General features: G+C 39.5%; 1 protein-coding gene across 3 annotated transcripts in view; it reads right to left on the bottom strand.

Moving 5' to 3' along the window:
- Nucleotides 1–18,794, bottom strand: part of LOC141795622 (NACHT, LRR and PYD domains-containing protein 12-like) — a 42,261-nt gene that overhangs the window by 4,974 nt on the left and 18,493 nt on the right. For all 3 annotated transcript variants that reach the window (XM_074676583.1, XM_074676584.1, XM_074676585.1), the window contains 8 exons: nt 8,053–8,226; nt 7,066–7,239; nt 5,901–6,074; nt 5,365–5,541; nt 4,655–4,828; nt 3,121–3,163; nt 1,321–1,364; nt 43–257 (listed from right to left, as the gene is read on the bottom strand). In XM_074676583.1, coding sequence (XP_074532684.1) covers nt 43–257; nt 1,321–1,364; nt 3,121–3,163; nt 4,655–4,828; nt 5,365–5,541; nt 5,901–6,074; nt 7,066–7,239; nt 8,053–8,226 — 1,175 coding nt within the window. The remainder of the gene's footprint in view (nt 1–42; nt 258–1,320; nt 1,365–3,120; nt 3,164–4,654; nt 4,829–5,364; nt 5,542–5,900; nt 6,075–7,065; nt 7,240–8,052; nt 8,227–18,794) is intronic.

Raw genomic sequence — 18,794 nt, forward strand, 5'->3', positions numbered from 1 at the left:
GGTTCATGTAGTTATGTTTCATGAAGACAACATGGCGTGTACCTTCCTCTGTTTCACAGTGTGGGAGCTGCAGCTGACGCACTGATTCCTCTGAACACTTGATGTCGTACAGCGGCCCTGCAGCCTTCTTTCCCTTTGACTGGAGGAGGCCCTCATCCCATTGGACAGTCCTGTACTGAAGCGCTGCCTCCTTTGACATAACAAACACCAGGCTGGTCAAACTACACTGGAACACACCTTGACCAGGACACCTGAACCTGCAGGACAAAAAAAATGATACGATCAAATGTTTTTCATTTTAAGACACAATTTGTTCATGTAATGTAAACCCTTTGGGTGGTCCTTGGATTGCTGTGGATCAACAAATAAATGTGTTGTGGGGTTGATCTTGAGCTGCAGCTGATGCCCTGATTTCCCTGAATCAGCGGTTTCGAAATCGGTGAATCAGTTATCTCAATCGTGACATTTCAAACAGATAAAGCCTGCTTGAAAAAATTCCAATAGTTTCCTCTGAGCAGGACTTGGAAGTTGGTGAGCCACCAGGGACATACCCTTTGACAAATAAACTCAAAATCTATTGATATTTGTATGTCTTATTCCTCAGATGAAATCACCAGGACACATTTGGTCAAATATGAACCCTGTAAATCACTTAATGCGTGGCAAAATGGAAAACTGTGGGAAAAAAATTTGATTTTACTGTTAGGATAAAATACAATAGAATAGAAAAGACTTTATTTATCCCTAAGGGGAATTTCAGGAGGAGTCACAACAGCCATAAAGAAAACAAAATTAAGAAAGTGTATAGAAAGTGAAAAAAGGTCCATAAGAAAATAGATGATGACAGCTTGTCCAAAGTTGCTGTTTCATCTTGTTAACCCTTGTCTCTTACAGTTCCTGTCAAGCTGCCTCTCTCACTGCTGATTACTGGGTCCCTTCCTAATGTGTTGCACCTGTGTCTTGTTAAACTCACACCCTTTTTCCTTCTTATACCCCTGTGTTTCCTTACTTCTCTGCCAGATTATCACTATTAGTATCTAGTCGATACATCCAGCTGTTCTCTAGTTTGCCCATGGTGTTTTTCTGACCTTCTGCCCGATTCTGTTTCCTGAATTTTTTGCGTGCTGGACTTATACCTCTGCTTTGCTGATTGTTTGATTTGTACTGAACCTTTTCTGGAATAAAGACTCTTGAGAACATTTTTCTGTCTCCACGTTGCAAATCCTTCTTTTTGAGCCTGACAACTGCCAGTTACACAGGCACCAGGATGAACCATAAATGAAATTAAGAAAACAATGTTGATTCATTTTATAGGGTTACCTGTATGTAGATTCAGTTTGTACAGGTGTGAAGGACACTGGAGCCTGGAAATAAGACAGTCAAAGTGTTACCTTTACCCAAAGAAATAACTTCTTTTTCAGTTTGGTTTTTGATTGAGTGATGAAATATTATCTTCACACTGTCAAAATTAAGAACAATGTGTCCACTGTATCCAGTTCATGTTTATGTTCACATTTGAAGGAGTTGTAGAGGGAACTCGTGTTTATTTCATGTATCTGTGTAAATAATATGCACCCATGAGCGAGACACTTGAAATGTTTTTGATAAAAAATAAAAATTATATGTCTTTGTTTTGACACACATGTTAACTGTAAGAACGTCATATGAGTTGGCTAAAAATTAAGGTTGGAAGCTCTGAACAGCTTGTTCAAAAGAAACTCACTTGCTACATGAGATTTTCTCATTTTATGTCAAAAATTGGTGGCTTTTCCAAAAGGAGCTCAATGAATGCAAACTAACACTTACCAAACAGAAACGTCCTTTCACTGCAGACAGCATGCAACTTACATATTGAACTATTATCACGTCATTAAGCCTGTTGTCAGTAGGAGAAGTCTAACTGCTCACTTAAAGCTGGTTCGAGTATTTTTTTCTAGCCATGTTTTTCATTTCAGTTCAGTGGGATTAATTCTTAAATTACTCGCTTCAACTAACCTCTCTGATCATCTATCTTCCAGTTTTTGAAATAAATTTATGTCACCTGTGGAAGCTCAATGCCTGTCCAGTCGTTATTTGTTGAACACTTTAACCCTTGTAATGTCCTCCCAATTGCTATACACCTACTGTCCTCTTGGGTTAAAGGGACCCTTTCTGGTTTGAATGTAATTTAAGGCATATGAAATAAATTTATTCAATCAGTTCTGTGTTATACATTTAAGCCCTGTTTCCACCAAGCAGATTGATTCGGTTCGTCTCGGTCCAGCGCGCATTTTGTGGCGTTTCCACTGACTTATCCCGGGACAGATCCCAAAACAACCGAGACGAGCCGTCCCACTTTTTGGGACCCTTTCGTATGGGTGCCAGACTTAACCGATCTGCTCTCGGAAGGTGGAGCTACAACACTGCAGACCATTGGTCAAAAGAATTGTCACTTATCCTGACAGCGGCTGCATTTCTCCTGGCGGCAAACAGTCTTCTCTGAAACAAAGCTTGAATGTTCTTTGTCTCAAAGAGCTACATGCCAATCACAGAGAGGATGAAATGTGGCATGTCTTTTATCTATGCTCTTGGTTTACAGTGCTCCATTTTTCGTCTTTGTTGGATTTATTAGCAGGGTAAACTGTGTTGGGCTGCTACAGCGTCACGCTATTGTTTAACAGCGGCTTTCGGCATCTCACTTACACGCCACCTACCATGTGAGGGCACAGTTTGCTGTGAGAACGCAAACGGGATCAGGCTTAACTGTACCAAGCCATGCCAAACTGTACTGAACCGAACTGGACTGCTTGGTGGAAACGCAGCTTCAGTCTGACTTCAGTCCAACCGGTAACCACACATTTTCCCTTTTCTTTCTGAATTGAGGGCAGATAAACCTTGTTTACAAAAAAAGTGTACCCTGTTTTTAATTGATTAAAAAAAACAAAAAACATTTTAACTCTATGTCATTTTGACCATTCTATCTACCAGAGTAGCATACATCTTTTTCTGGGTTTAAGTTTAGTGAGGATACTGTTCATGAATCAGTTGATTTTTTTTAACTGGAGGCAAAGAATAATACCTGCAGTCACCCTGGTGTTGAGCTGACCACATCTCGTTTGACTGTTTTTTTAAGCTGCTTACCTTTTCATCATCATCAGAAAGGTTCCTGTATCCTCCACCAGTCCTGTAAGAACCAACACAAATAGTTATAAACCACACTTCAGTCAGGAACACTCTCTTCATAGATTAACCATTTATTGCCAAATGGATACAGTTAGAATTGGCGTTAAAGCTCTGCTTTTCAGAGCACTCCCTGGGTTAGCCGAGCAGCTTGCTCGAGCTTTCCAGGGAGTGCATTGCAAACCCCCCGTATACATACAGATCAAATGAATGCATACAGATCAATAAGATACACACATGAGGCTAAATAGGAGGAGGCTGGGGTGGAGGTGGGATGATTGTGACAGCAGCAGCTGAGCAACAATGAGGTAGCAGGAATAACTGAGAATGAAGACGTGATTTAAATACACCGCCTTGTTGTTAGACACACGCTGTGATTGGTTGAGAGGGGTAGGTTAGAACATCAGTCTGTCAGCTGATCACAGCTGGGCGTATGACTTCCGTGTCCTGCATGAACTTACGTTAATCCATTTATAAATCATTATTTTGTCTTCACATTAAAATGCACAAAGTTTAAATTAAAGAAAATTACAGGACGCTGCATCAAGAATAATGTTGTGAATTTGGTGGATGAGGCTCTGCAGAAACACAGGGTTCAGTTTACACTGCTCTCATTGGACACGGTGCAGGCTCAGTTGTCCCTCCGTCACTTGTGCCTGAAACTGGCACAGACCTGCTTAGAGCTCCACTCACTCCTCAGTCTGTGACAGGTTCAGGTTGGAGTCTGACTGCAGCTTCTTTCACAGCTCAAACACATTTTTAATAGTGACTTTTTTCATGTTTCTGGACCTGAGCAGAAATAACAAATATTTGGGCTTCTCATAGTTAGATATCATGGATTAATTTATTAAAGTATAAACAAAGGATATGCGATAATTGAATATTTAAAACTGCTGTAGTTTGGTTTTGTTGTTCTTGATAAGTCGCTCTTCTTTAATATTGGGCTGTATAACATTAAACCTGCTGACTCCTGCTCTTGCCCTGCTCATAATGTCCATTTTTTTTTGTCATAGTCAATCTATAAATAATTGATTTTTCCCCTCTGGGATCAGAAACAATTAATTGATTAATTGTTTGCATCCCTGAGTCGGATCAAGATTTAATGTAGAAAAGAATGAAAGAGATAAGGCAACAGAAGGGAAAAGAAAAGAAAAGCAAAGCTGTGGCTCCAACAGAGAAATCAAGAAAAAGACATCACATGATGAAGAGAACACAGCCTGAGATACAGCGCTGTTTAAAGATAGTGAATGAAAAGAAAATCTCCACAGACTCTGACAGTGAGAGGCAGAGAGACTCAACACAACAGTCGACTCAGAGTCACCATTACAACAAGCTTCCTGTAGCCCACCATTGTTCTCCCACAGCTTCACTGAGGAAAGCAGCTGCTGACAAGTTTGGCAGTTAACGGATTCAAAACTGTCTTTGCTGTGATACTAAATGTGTTTGTTACATTATAGCTGAAAGCAGCAAGAGCTGAGCACAACACTGAACTGACCTCAGAGTCTGCAGGTCGTAGAGATGACTCTTCTGAATATCAGACAGAGGCTTCACTTCTGAATCCTTCAGGCCGTTCAGGTCCAGGTCCAGCTCTCTCAGATAGGAAGGGTTGGACTCCAGAGCAGAGGCCAGAGAAGCACAGCTGATCTCTGACAAATGGCAGCCCTTCAAACTGAACGAAGAATCAATTATTTAAGTGAAATCCTTTTCTTATTCAACCAGATGTGCTGATGTTTTTAAATGTGTAACTTAACATTACAAAGTCCTGATTATTCATTTGTCTTAAAATGAATACAGAGACATTGTCATCCTGTTTTTGAGTATCATCATGATGTCATAGGAATCTCAGCCTTTGTGTCTGGCAGTGTGATAGTATGCTGAGGCTTGTTAGCTCAGGTTTGGGCTCACAGGCCTCTCTATGAGCAGAGGAACTTTCCTCCTGTTCATGTCAACACACATTAGTAACATGCCGCTGATCTGAACACTCTGTACACAAATATTGAGAGAAAGGAACCAGAATCAATAGAAAGCTAAAATGAGTTCAGAGGATTTTCTGGATACAGATGGGACTATTGAAGAAAACTCTCAACATTCATTTGATGGATCCATAAACAGTGGATCTATTTCACACAGACTGAGAGTCACACAGTTTTCTCAGGCTGCAGGCAACATTTAGTACCTTAAATATCAAAATATCAGTGAACTGACCTCAGAGTCTCCAGTCTACAGAGAGGATTCTCCAGAAATCCACACAGCAGCTTCACTCCTGAATCCTGCAGCTTGTTATCACTTAGGTCCAGCTCTCTCAGATAGGAGGGGTTGGACTCCAGAGCAGAGGCCAGAGAAGCACAGCTAATCTGACCTGACAGCCTGCAGCTCCCTAGTCTGAAAGGAAAATAAATTATTTAGTGTTTCATAATGTGTTAAAAATTGAAGAAGAAAAATGAGAGTCCAAACAGCAGAAGCCAACATTATTCTGTTATTCTTCTTCACCCTCTTCTTTGGATTAACTTGGGGATTAAACAATGTTGGCAGAAACAGGGGTTGGAGAGACTGCAGACCACATTTAGTGCATAAAACATGAAAATATGAACTAAAAAAAATCTCCAATTCAATTTTATAAATGTGCTGAATGTGATTGTTGGTATCTTTTTAATTCAATCTTTAGTCAACCAGATAGAAAACCAACTAGGATTGTTAAACACGTTAGAGCAACAGTTATAGCAAAGAGTCAATGAACTGACCTCAGAGTCTCCAGTCTGCATGAAGAACTCTTCAGAAAACCACACAACAGATCTACTCCTGAATCCTGCAGCTTGTTGTCACTTAGGTTCAGCTCTCTGAGATGGATGGGGTTGGACTCCAGAGCAGAGGCCAGAGAAGCACAGCTGATCTCTGACAAACTGCAGTTTTCCAATCTGAATAAATAGAATGTGAGTTCAAAAATCACCTTGTGTATTGTCATGTGTTAAGAGTTGAAGAAGAAGAAAAATGAGAGTCTAAACAGCTGAAGCCAACATTATTCTGTAATTCTGCTTCTCCCTCTCTTTTGGACTAACTTTGGGATTAAACAGAGTTGGTAGAAACAGGGGTTGGAGAGTTCATATTTTTTAATTCTGGAAGCTGATGGGGCAGTCCAGAAAGTCGTGTTAAGCTATGGGACAAATTCTGCTGTTATGGTTATTTTACATCAACATTCTGCCTAATGCAGGACTGTCCATATACATCAGCTGTCAGCCAAACACACCTCTAGTCACTTCATAATTTCCCATTTAATGTTTCTTTGATTTATTATAGTGAATCAATTGTCAAAAAATGGAACTGGCTTTACCCTGTACATTTTAAAAGAACTCATCTCTGCTTCAAATGAATGTGTGCATGGGAAATATCCCCATCTGTGCATCGGCTCTTTCCATGACTGTGTCTGTGCGCAGAGGATGCTCAGCTGAGAGGAGACTACAGAGTTTGACATGAACTCAATATCTAAACACAAAATGGGAATTTAACTTTTACTGCAGAGAGCTGAGGGATTGTCATCAGGGGCTCTGTCTAGTTCTCATATTAACAGATAAGAACACAAACGCTTATGAGAAAGGAATCAATAGAGAGCTGAAATGAGTTCAGAGGATCTTCTGAATCTGGATGGGACTTCAGAAGAAAACTATCAACATTCATTTGATTGATCTACAAACAGTGAAGTTTTTTTAAACTGATATAAGAGTCAGTCTTCTCTGACTGCAGGCTATATTTAGTACAATGAACATGAAAAAATGAACCCAAGAAAGTCTTTTACTGAACTTCATAAATGTAGGCATTATCTGATAAAAGTCAGCTTTTATCTTTTTTTTTACCTAATAGAAAACTAATTGGGATTGTTAAACAATAACAACACAGAGTCAATGAACTGACCTCAGAGTCTTCAGCCTGCAGAAAGGACTCTTCAGAAAACCAGACAGCAAATCCATTCTTGAATCCTGCAGCTTGTTGTCACTCAGGTCTAGCTTTCTTAGGTAGGAGGGGTTGGACTTCAGAGCAGAGGCCAGATATGCACAGCTGATCTCTGACAAACTGCAGTAGTCCAATCTGAATGGAAAATAAATGGAAAGTGATGTGAGTCGAGAAATCATTCAGTGTTTAATAATGTGTTGAGAGTTGAAGAAGAATAATTTTAGTCCAAACAGCTGAAGCTGACATTTTTTTGCAATTTTGCTCCTCCCTCTACTTGATCTAACATGGGGCTTAAACAGAGTTCTCAGAAATGGGAAGTCACTTAATAAAAGCCCACTTAATGTTTCTTTGACTGACTCTACTTTAAAAAAATATGTGCATTAGAAATATCCCCTTCTGTGTGTCAGCCCCATCCATGACTGTGCGCAGAGGACACTAAGTTGAGAAAAGACAATAGAGTTTGATGTAAACTCAATATCTAAACACAAGAAGAGAATTTAACTTTTACTGCAGAGAGCTGAGGGATTGTCATCAGGGGCTCTGTCTAGATCTCATATTAACAGAGAAGAACACAAATGTTTTTGAAAAATAAAACAGAATCAATAGAAAGCTGAAATGAGTTCAGAAGATCTTCTGGATCCAGATGGGACAATTGAAGAAATAGTCATCATTAATTAGATTGATCTATAAACAGTGGATTTTTTTCACACTTATCTAAGAGTCACACAATCTTCTCTGACTGCAGACTCCGTTTAGTACATAAAACATGAAAAGTTGAGCTCAAGAAAATGTTCAACTGAACTTCATAAATGTAAGAAATGTATGAACAAAGTCAACTCCCATCGTTTATTTATTATCTGCTCAACTTTTATTCAACCAGATAGAAAACCAACCGAGATTGTTAAACATGTCAGAGCAACAGTTATAACAGTGAGTCAGTGAACTGACCTCAGAGTCTCCAGTCTGCAGAAAGGACTCTTCAGAAAACCACACAGCAGCTTCACTCCTGAATCCTGCAGCTTGTTGTCACTCAGGTCCAGCTCTCTCAGATAGGAGGGGTTGGACTCCAGAGCAGAGGCCAGAGAAGCACAGCTGATCTCTGACAAAGTACAGGTCAACAACCTGAATGGAAAATAAATGATAAAAGTTCAGAAATTATTCAGTGTTTAATAATGTGTTGAGAGTTGAAGAAGATGAAAAATAAGAGTCAAAACAGCTGAAGCCAACATTATTCTTTTATTTTGTTTCACCCCCTCCTTAAGACTAACATGGGGATTTGACATGGTCAGAGTTTCATCCAGAGCTGTAGATAACAGAAACATCACAGTAGTGGTTCATCTATAAATGTGAATATCTATCAGTATTTGCTATAAGCACGAAGCTTTGATTCTAAAAATAGATCTTCCCTCCAATCCTATCTTCAGTGCATTTTTTATAAACTCACTCATTCGTTTGATAAGTCTCATCACAGCATTATTTTGCAAGAGGGATTAGTGTTGTCACGATACCAAATGGCAAAACCTAAAACATCACAAAATGAACAGAGTAAGCAGCTTGAAGGGAAGGCTGCCTCAAGTGGGTCAACGCTGATTTCTACGGCATCTGTGAAGTCTGTAGGGCTAAGGGAGATTTGTAAATTGTATTTCACACAATCACACGCACACAAGGGTGCGTGCGTGCGCGCGCGCGCACACACACACACACACACACACACACACACACACACAAAGTTTAATAGATTACATGCAGAATCCTGGAGGGAACCTGGACTCATTTATTATTCGCAAGTACAACTCAAGTTAGTTAATGTATAATCCTGCCAGACTTTAACAGCCATCAATTATTCTTAATGCTCAGCATACTGTAGTTTAGCCTACACTGTGTGTTGAGACACTTAATAACACACATTTAACATGAATACTGTAAAAAACATTCTAACCGTATTATTTATGCAACACTTTGGAGTCTCCTTAAGGTTATGATCATTGTTAACGTTATAAAACTTGTCGTATCAACTACAAGCAGCAGGGAACTAGTTTGCTTTTCACCAAGTAATTGACAGTCATTTGACTTGTGTTAGGGCATGTCTTTTGAATCTGTCACTCCTGCTCTTTAGGAGGTGAAGATGCTGAACAGTGAGGGGCTTCGTCATGTTCGTAGTGTTTCCTCTATGTGTGTCAGTAGCAAGTTTTATATACAGGCTTCGATACGCCTACTGGATTAATAGGCCGCCCCTGTCAGTTTCATAAGCATAGTAACACACACACACACACACACACACACACACACACACACACACACACACACACACACACACACACACACACACACACACACACACACACACACACACTTTGGGGAGAGAACAAGTCTCTGCCAACTACTAAGGACGTAACGATGCATCATAAGACATTTAGAAAACGATACAAATGTGCCGTTTACAATTCTTAGCTCTGTATCGCATACAGCTAAATTCTGCCCTGATGCGCGCACACAAAACATGTATTTGTTTATTTTTTGAATAGATTTTTTATTGAGTATTCATATCCCATACATTCCAAATATACATCTCTGTCTCTTTTTAGCCTTGATACAGTTGTACTATTATATCTTAACAAATAATCAACTTCAAATAAGGAACACCGAACAGTTGTGCAAACAATTACAAAAATAATAGAAAAAAAAAAAAAAAAAAAGGGAGCGGGAGAATAGAGTGGAGTGGGATCCAGAGGGCTCAGTTGTAGAGGTATATACATATTAGAATATTTCTTCATCTATTTACACACATATACACATACCAAAAATAAATAAATAAATAAAGTACACATATATACATGCATACATATATACATAAATGTACATACAAACACACATACATAAACACATATACACTCACATACACATATATACATATACACATACATACACATACACACACATACATACACATATATAAATAGAAATAATAATAATAATAATAACAAATTATAAAATAAAATAAATAAAACATAAATAAATAAATAAATAATTTTGATAAATGAATAAAAAAAAGGAGACATGCAAAAATATACACATAAACATACATATCCATACATACACACATGTACACAGATACATACACATTTCCTTACTTGTATACCTACACCAAAATTTGGATTACATTCACAATGAATAACATTGTCATAAATAAAGTCATAATGAAGGTAGTAAGTCCCCAAAGACATCCCCCCACCCCCAGTCTCCCATCTTCCCCCACCTACCCTACCCATCCCATACCCTATGTGCTTTCACTTTTCACACTGTTTTATATTTGTATACTGAGGTACTGAGGTATTTATTGATCTGGTTCCTTAATAGTAAGATATGATATCAGGGGCATCCAGATCTTGTTAAATTGTGATATTTTGTCTTTTAGAAAGTATCTTATTCTTTCCAAGTGGAGTGTTCTGGTTAGGTCATTTAGCCACATCCTGACTGTAGGGGCCTTAGCACTTTTCCACTGTAAAGGTATCAGCTTCTTAGCCATTATAAGACTGTAAGAGAGGAAAAACTTGTTGTGTGTTGTTAAGTTTCTTAGATTCTTCAGATATACCAAGAATAATATGGGAAGGATCTGGCTCAATCCGAACACCCAAAACCCCAGACAAGGTGTAGTGAACATCAGACCAAAAATGTTGTATTCTTGGACATAACACAAAACTATGGAGGAGATTTGCAACTGGGGCATGACATTTGTCACAAGATGGCAATATATCTGGATATATAGCATGCAATTTCTCTTTAGAGTAGTGGAGCCTGTGTAAAATTTTAAACTGAATGAGACCGTGTCTTGCAATGTTAGAAGAGGTGTGTATATTTTCAAGGCTTTTTGTCCAATGGTCGTCAGAGATTGTTATGCCAAGTTCCTCTTCCCATTTAGATTTGAAAACATCAGAAGAAGGGGAGCAAATAGATGATATAGTGTTATAGATACGAGATAATAATCTCTTTTCATTAGGAGAGAGTTTAAGACAGTCATCTATAACTGAATTTGGTTTCATTTTGAAATCTTTTGAATGTTCTCGTATGTAATTCCTCACTTGTAAATAACGGAAGAAATTATTTTTCCCAAGTTTATATTTTGTCTGCAATTGTGAAAAGGAAGCAAAGTTGTTTTTTTTATATAAATCACCGATACAATGTATACCGATTCTACTTCATGTAGAATAGGTCCCATCCAAAATAGATGGGGCAAAAGTGGGGTTTTTGTGGATCGGTAGGGCCAGAGATAAAGATTCAAGTTTAAGATTGGATTTGATTTGATTCCAAATACGTAGTGAACTGTGTATTATGGGGTTGTTATTGTAAAGCACTTTTTTAATTCCAGATCTAGTTGGGGTAAGCAAGATTGCACCTCTGGAAATGGGTTACAGTCTTCTTTTTCCATCTTGAGCCAGTTAGGTGAAGGTAGTGAAGTAACTAACCAAACAGTAAAGTTTCTGATGGCTGAGGCCCAGTAATAGTACAAAAAGTTTGGAAAAGCTAGTCCCCCTTTAAGCTTCAGTTTACACAGATGTTTTTTGGCAATCCTGTGGGATTTATGTCTCCATAGAAATGGGGCAATTAAAGAGTCTAGATTTTTAAAAAAGGCCTTGGGGAGAAATATTGGAATATTGAGAAATAAATATAATAACTGTGGGAGGAAAATCATTTTTATAGCATTGATCCTGCCAACTAAAGAGATTGGTAGAGTATTCCAAAATAGCAGTTTGGCCTTCAAATTTTCTATGAGGGGGTAGAAGTTTGCTTGGCAAAGAGACTGGTATTGTTTTGTAATCTTAATCCCTAAATAGGTAAATTATGTCTGAGAGATTTTAAATGGAAAGTTATTGAGATTTAGTAAATTATTTATCTGGATTGGCATGAGGACACTGTTGGTCCAATTAATTCGGTAGCCAGAGAAGGTTCCAATTAGGTCAATTTTATCTAGAAGTGGTGGAATGGTAGTTTGTGGATAGCTAATATATAGAAGGATATCGTCTGCATATAAAGATATTTTGTTGGATGAGTCTTTAGTGTTGTAGCCCTGTATCTGAGGTTCTAATCTTATACTTTGAGCAAGGGGTTCAATAGCAAGAGCAAAAACCAAGGGGGAAAGGGGGCATCCCTGCCTTGTCCCTCTATATAAACAAAAAGGAGGGGAGAATGTACTATTTGTAAGGATGTGAGCAGTGGGGTTTTTATAAAGAAGTTTTATTAATGAAATCATTTTATTACCAAGATTAAATCTATTAAATACTTCAAATAAATAGTCCCACTCTATCTGGTCAAAAGCTTTCTCAGCATCAAGTAAGAGTATAGCAAGGTCATTATGCATTCCTCGTTTTGTGTACATGATATTCGAAGGTTAAAAGTTGAACTCCTATTAGGAATAAAGCCTGTCTGGTTAGCATGAACTATCTTTTCCAGTGAGGGAGACAGCCTATTGGCTAATATTTTAGCAAATATTTTTCCATCTACATTAAGGAGTGAAATGGGTCGGTAGGAACTTACTTCTTGTGGGTCTTTTTCTTTTTTGTGAATAACTGTGATAACCGCCTCACTTAAAGTGGGTGGTAGATTACCAACTGCTTGGGCATGTTCATAGACTCTTAATAGGTAGGGGGATAAAGTTTGGCTGAATTTTTTATACAGCTCAGATGGCATCCCATCCGGACTAGGCGTTTTGTTGTTTTTAAGTGCTGCAATAGCTCTCTGGACCTCTTCAACTTTTATCTCAGAATTCAGACTTTTGCAGTCTTCTTCATTTAGTTTGGGAAGATTACATTTATCCAAAAATGCATTCATCGCTCCAGGTGTAGCTGTATTCTTTGAGGTGTATAGTTCGGTATAGAATTCAAGGAACCTGTCATTAATATCTTTTGGCTTTGTTAGTACTGTACTGTCCCTAGCTTTAATTTTGTGTATTGTCCGCTTACTTTCCATCTTTCTAAGCTGTCTAGCTAAAAGTTTTTGTGGCTTGTCACTGAATTCGAAGTATCTTTGCTTGGCATAGAGGAAGGCTTTACTTATTTTTGTTGACATTACATTATTGTACTCATATTTTAGTACTGCATTTTTTCTGTACAGCATCATTGAAGGAGATCGAGCATTCTCTTCATCCAGTAGTTTTATTTGATATTCTAGATCTTTCGACTTGGTCACATTTTCCTTCTTTTTTGAAGCTTCATATGAGATCACACAGCCCATAAGGTAGGCTTTGAAAGCTTCCCAAAGAGTTGAAGGTGAAGTTTCAGGAATATCATTCATATCAATATATATATACATCTGGGTTTTCAAGTATTCACAGAACTTATTTTCTGTGAATAAAAGAGGATTCAGTCTCCAAGACCTATGGGGTTTATCTATACAGTTCAGATGCACCGAGAATGTGAGAGGGCTATGATCAGATATCACAATATTATGATATTTTGTATTCACTGTGAAAGGCACAAGTTTAGCATCAATTAAGACATAATCTATTCTACTGTAGGAGTTATGCACTGATGAATAAAATGAGAAGTCCCTCCCTGTTGGGTTCAATGTTCACCATACGTCTAGAATATTTGTATTTTTAATGAAGGTGTTCAAGAATTCGTTTGATTTATTCCTTGGAATTCTCTTTGTGGAGGATCTATCAAGGTAAGTATCAAGGACTGTATTAAAGTCTCCACCAATAACAAGATTTGTTTGGAAATATCAGGGATCAATGAAAAGATTTTTTGAAAAAATATAGGATTGTCTGAATTAGGAGCATAAATATTAACAAGAGCGAGAGAGATATTGTACATTTCTCCCATTACTATGATGTATCGACCCTCTTTATCTGTGATTACATTCTTTTGCGTAAAGGGAACACCTTTTCTGAATAGAATAGCCGTGCCTCTTGCTTTGGCTGTAAAAGTTAAATGGTATATATCTCCTATCCATTTTGTTTTTAATCTACCATGAGAATTGTTTTTCAGGTGGGTCTCTTGTAGAAACATAATGTCCGAAGCAAGTGTCCTCAGATGAGCCAGAACCTTCCCCCTTTTAACTGGATTATTTACTCCACGAACATTCCAACTTGAAAATGTCAGACACCCCCCCCCTTAATATTGTTGGTTGCATTACTTTGCATCAGTAAACTTTGACCAGAACAACATTTTCAGTATCACAGATTTAATCATATGGTATCTAAGTGAAAAGCACCCCCAAATAACCCAACCCATTCTCCCTAGAATCTTCCCATTACCCTTCAACTGGCTATCCATTCCCTTAGACAAATAAAAACACTTGGAAGAGAAAACAAAACAAAAAAAAAGGAGAAGAAAAAGAAACTGAAATTACTCTGACTGTCTTAAAATAACAGTGCGAGCCTTCTTAAGAATTAAAGAGAAATAAAGTAATAACTTAGGTTACTTCCTCACAACGTTTGAGGGGTTGTTAGCTTCTAACTTCAGCTTGGTAACTCGGTATTTTAGACTTATATAGAGTATATTAAATATATTAAGGTACAATACAATTATGAACACAGATGAAAGGGAATATGCACTCAGGGTGTGGCAAACTATAATGGCACATATGCTCGCACTTCAAGAACTTAAAAGGTTAGCTATTCTGAACATTAGTTACCAGAGTAGAGGAAATGTATTCTACTTAAGAGATTAGTTGTATGTTTAAATTTACCCTGAGTCTTTAGGAAGTTGTTAGATAAATGTATGAGGAGAATGATAAAGAATCCTATGTGGAATGAACAGAATATGTGTATTAAACTAGAGTATTGAAAGCTATTGTCAAAACCATTTACCACACCTATAACTTTACTTAAATTGTTGTGTCCATCACCTCACAGTTAACACATGATAGAAAATCCAATTAATAATTTAAGCTCAACAGTAGAAATCAGTAGGGATTCAACATTTTAAGCTTGACATCAACATTAAGTCTGTTGACGGAAAAAAAAATGAGAGCAAAGTTGGAGAAGAAGATATATATATGTATAATCCAGTAATGAAACAAATATTTGAGTTGGACTAATTAGCAAGTGGTGACACTGACGGTTCGAACCTTCGAGTGTATCATCTTGAGTAGTAGTGTTATTTTGGGAGGGGTCTTACCGTCATATGTTTGAGATCAAAGCACCAGTCCTACGAAATTATCCATGGCGAGTGTAGTGTTGTGTTGTGTTGTGTCTCAAACGTATCCGGTCACAAGAAGTCCGCAGGAGTAGGAGCCAGCATTTCACTGCTGTGAATGTCTCAGTTGTCCTCCACTTGCGTCGTAGCTGGACCTGATGCAGATGTAGAGGCAGAGAGGTGTTCTGCGAACTCCTGGGCCTTTTTCGGATCTGTAAACGAAGTTTGTTTACCATCATGGGTAACCAACGGTCTTGCTGGATAAAGCAGCCCATATCTGACGCCTGGCTGAGACCGTAATAGCTCCCTTTTGCGGTTGAATAAGGCTCTCCGCTTCGCCACAGCGGGCGGGTAGTCGGGGAATATTTGGATTCTTTTTCCGTCATAGTACAGCTGTTTTGCTGCGGTAGCTTTCCGGATTATATCCTCCAACACATGGTAATAGTATAACCTCAGGACTAAGGGCCTGGGGGGTTCATGAGATTCAGGTCGTTTACGCAGAGTCTGGTGTGCTCTATCAATTAGAGGCTTCTCGTCCAGGGAGAGCAGGTCCTTCAGTAGCCCGGCGATGAAGTCTCTTGGTTGGGGTCCTTCTATCCCCTCTGGGATTCCGGTGATTCTTAAATTGTGCCGTCTCGAGCGTCCTTCTAAATCTTCACATTTCTCGGAGAACTTCCCCAGCTCAGAGTTAAGTCGGGTGACTTGTTGGCGGAGTTCAGTAACTTCGTCTGGGTGGTAGGTGGCAGACTTCTCCACCTCTTTAATAGTAATCCCATGCGAGGCTGTAGTTTCTTCAAGGACTTTTATGGATGACTGAATTTCTTTCGAGGCAAGTTCTTCTCTGAGGACAGTATAAACAGTTTGTATACGAGAGTCCAGAGTTGCGCAGATATCGTCTTTAATTTGTGCCACTTCATTGCGTAGCGCGGTTATAGCCGCTAGCACAGTTCGGTTGGTTGGGTCCGCCTCTTCGTCCATGTTGTCGGGAGCAGTTGTCTCACTCGAGCCTGGGGTTGGTTCAAGGCCTAGTTCCTGTTATTTGATTTTTTTGCCTCTCGATTTTTTCATCCTTCCTTATCTGTTTGTTTTTCTATCATACGTTGCTGTTACTTAGACATTGCACCTAGAACACTTAGTAATGGATTTTAAGTACTTTTTGTTTGTTTATACAAGAAAGTTACTGGAGCTACCAAAAACACGTTTTACTCCTCCATTGCTCAGCAGCGCCCCCGATGCGCGCACACAAGAAAAAGTTACTGGAGAAAATCCATTCGGCACCTACTACAATCATTTACCAGAATTTACAGGTACCACCTGTCACTCTGTGTGGTTTCTATTTACTTAAAACTTCATCCTGATCAGTTTGTGGGGACTGGAATGATGATTGGCGCTGTGCTACGGCTGGTGTGTTACACACCGTCTGATCGTTAATCCTCCTCTTGCTTCTTCAGGAGTCACCTTTCTGCTGTCTCTTTGAGACAGGAGTTGTAGTTTGGCTATCTTTGCTGTCATCTTTAAAAATCTAAAGAGGAGTTTTCCTCAGTCCGTTAGTCTCATACCACACACTGTCGTGTGCCTCTATGCAGGGGTGTGTCTAAACTTTCCGGCTGGGGTGGCACAATGAGGGCAGTGACATAGTTAGGGGTGACCAGGGTGTACAAATGTACAACTTATTACTATTTAATCTCTTTTAAATCACTCTTTACTTTCACATATGAGTAACTATTACTGTATTAATACTTTGTTCCAGTGTATGATTTTAGTATAGTAATGTATTTCACATAAATGTGAATCAGCAAGTCTAATACATTTAAAGTCATTTTTAAGCCCAGATGAACAGTGGCATTAGATAAGGCTAAATTATGTTAGTGCTAAATAAATAATTGATTAATAAAAGTTTGAAGCCATGATGAAAAAAAAGAAGAGAAAATATATTTTGTAGTTTTTATACATTAAAATATGTGGATGTGTGCGTGTGTTTTAAATTTTGCATTCACTGCATGGGTTGTGTTTTGCAGTTGCAAAAATTATTGAAATAATATTTTTCAGTCAAATTTTTTCTGCAAGCTTATTCTGTAAAAAAAAAAAAAATTGAGAAAATTGTATTGCTAGCCCAGGATTGGAAATCGTATCAAGTCGTGAGTGGAGAGTATCGTTACATCCCAAGTTTGCACCTCATTTCTGTTTTATCTGTTATTGCTTTGAACCTTATTGTGAATGTTCCTTTCCACTTTTTACACACCTTCCACTCCAGGGGAAGTCATTGGTCAGGACGTAGCAGCTGTATGAATAAGACATGGAGAAATTCTCCTGAGAGGATGTTGTCCTGATCATTGCAAGGATGAGGAGAAGCAAACTCCTCTGTGGCCACCACCTTATTGTGGTGGAGGGGTTTGAGTGCCTCAATGATCCTAGGAGCTATGTTGTCGATGGCGACCGCCCCTGGTAGGGTCTCCCAAGGCAAACTGGTCCTAGGTGAGGGGCCAGACAAAGAGCGGTCAAAGACCCCTAATGATGAGTACCAACAGAATTTAGTTCACCCTGGCGTATGGTCGCCGGTGCCTCACCCTGTAGCCGGGCCTGGGGTTGGGGCCCGCAGGCGAGTGCCTGGTGGCAGGGCCTTTACCCATGGGGCCCAGTCAGGCCAAGCCTGAGGTGGGTGACATGGGTCCATCCTTCTGTGGACCTTCCACCTGAAGGAGGAGCCATAGGGGTCCGGTGCCATGTGAATCGGGTGGTGGTCAAAGGCGGAGGCCTTAGCGACCTGATCCCCGCTTAAGGAAACTGGCTTTTGGCACATGGAACGTCACCTCTCTGGTGGGGAAGGAGCCTGAGCTGGTGCAGATACCGGCTAGATATAGTCGGGCTCACCTCAACGCACAGCTTGGGCACTGCAACCAACCCTCTCGTGAAGGGTTGGACTCTTTTCTTTGCTGGTGTTGCTCCGGGTGACAGGCAGAGAGCAGGTGTGGGCTTACTTATAGCTCCTCAGCTCTCTGCCGGCATGTTGCAGTTTTCCCCACTGGACGAAAGGGTTGCTTCTCTGTGCCTTTGGGTTGGAGAACGGGTCCTGACTGTTCTTTGTGCGTAAGCACCAAACAGCAGCTCAGAGTACCCACCATTTTTGGAGTCCTTGGGACAGGTGCTTGAAAACATCCCAATTGGGGACTCCATTGTCCTACTGGGGGACTACAACGCTCACGCGGGCAATGATAGGTTGACTTGGAGGGGCTTGATTGGGAGGAACGGCTTGCCTGATCTAAACCAGAGCATTGCTCAGTTGTTGGACTTCTGTGCTAGTCACAGTTTGTCTATAACTGACACCATGTTCAAATATAAGGGTGTTCATAAGTGCATCTGGCACCAGGACACCCTGGGTCACAGATCAATCAATGACTTTGTAGTCGTATCGGCTGATCAGCGGCCGTATGTTCTGGACACATATTTTCTGGTGAAGAGAGGAGCAGAGCTGTCGGCTGATCACCACCTGGTAGTGAGTTGGATCAGGTGGCGGGGGAAGATGTCAGACAGGCAGACTTGAACAAACAGTGAGGA

This window comes from Halichoeres trimaculatus, unplaced genomic scaffold (genome assembly GCF_033239565.1).
Source record: "Halichoeres trimaculatus isolate MK-OKI-2021-1 unplaced genomic scaffold, fHalTri1.1 fHalTri1_scaffold_8, whole genome shotgun sequence".
Classification (NCBI taxonomy): domain Eukaryota; kingdom Metazoa; phylum Chordata; class Actinopteri; order Labriformes; family Labridae; genus Halichoeres; species Halichoeres trimaculatus.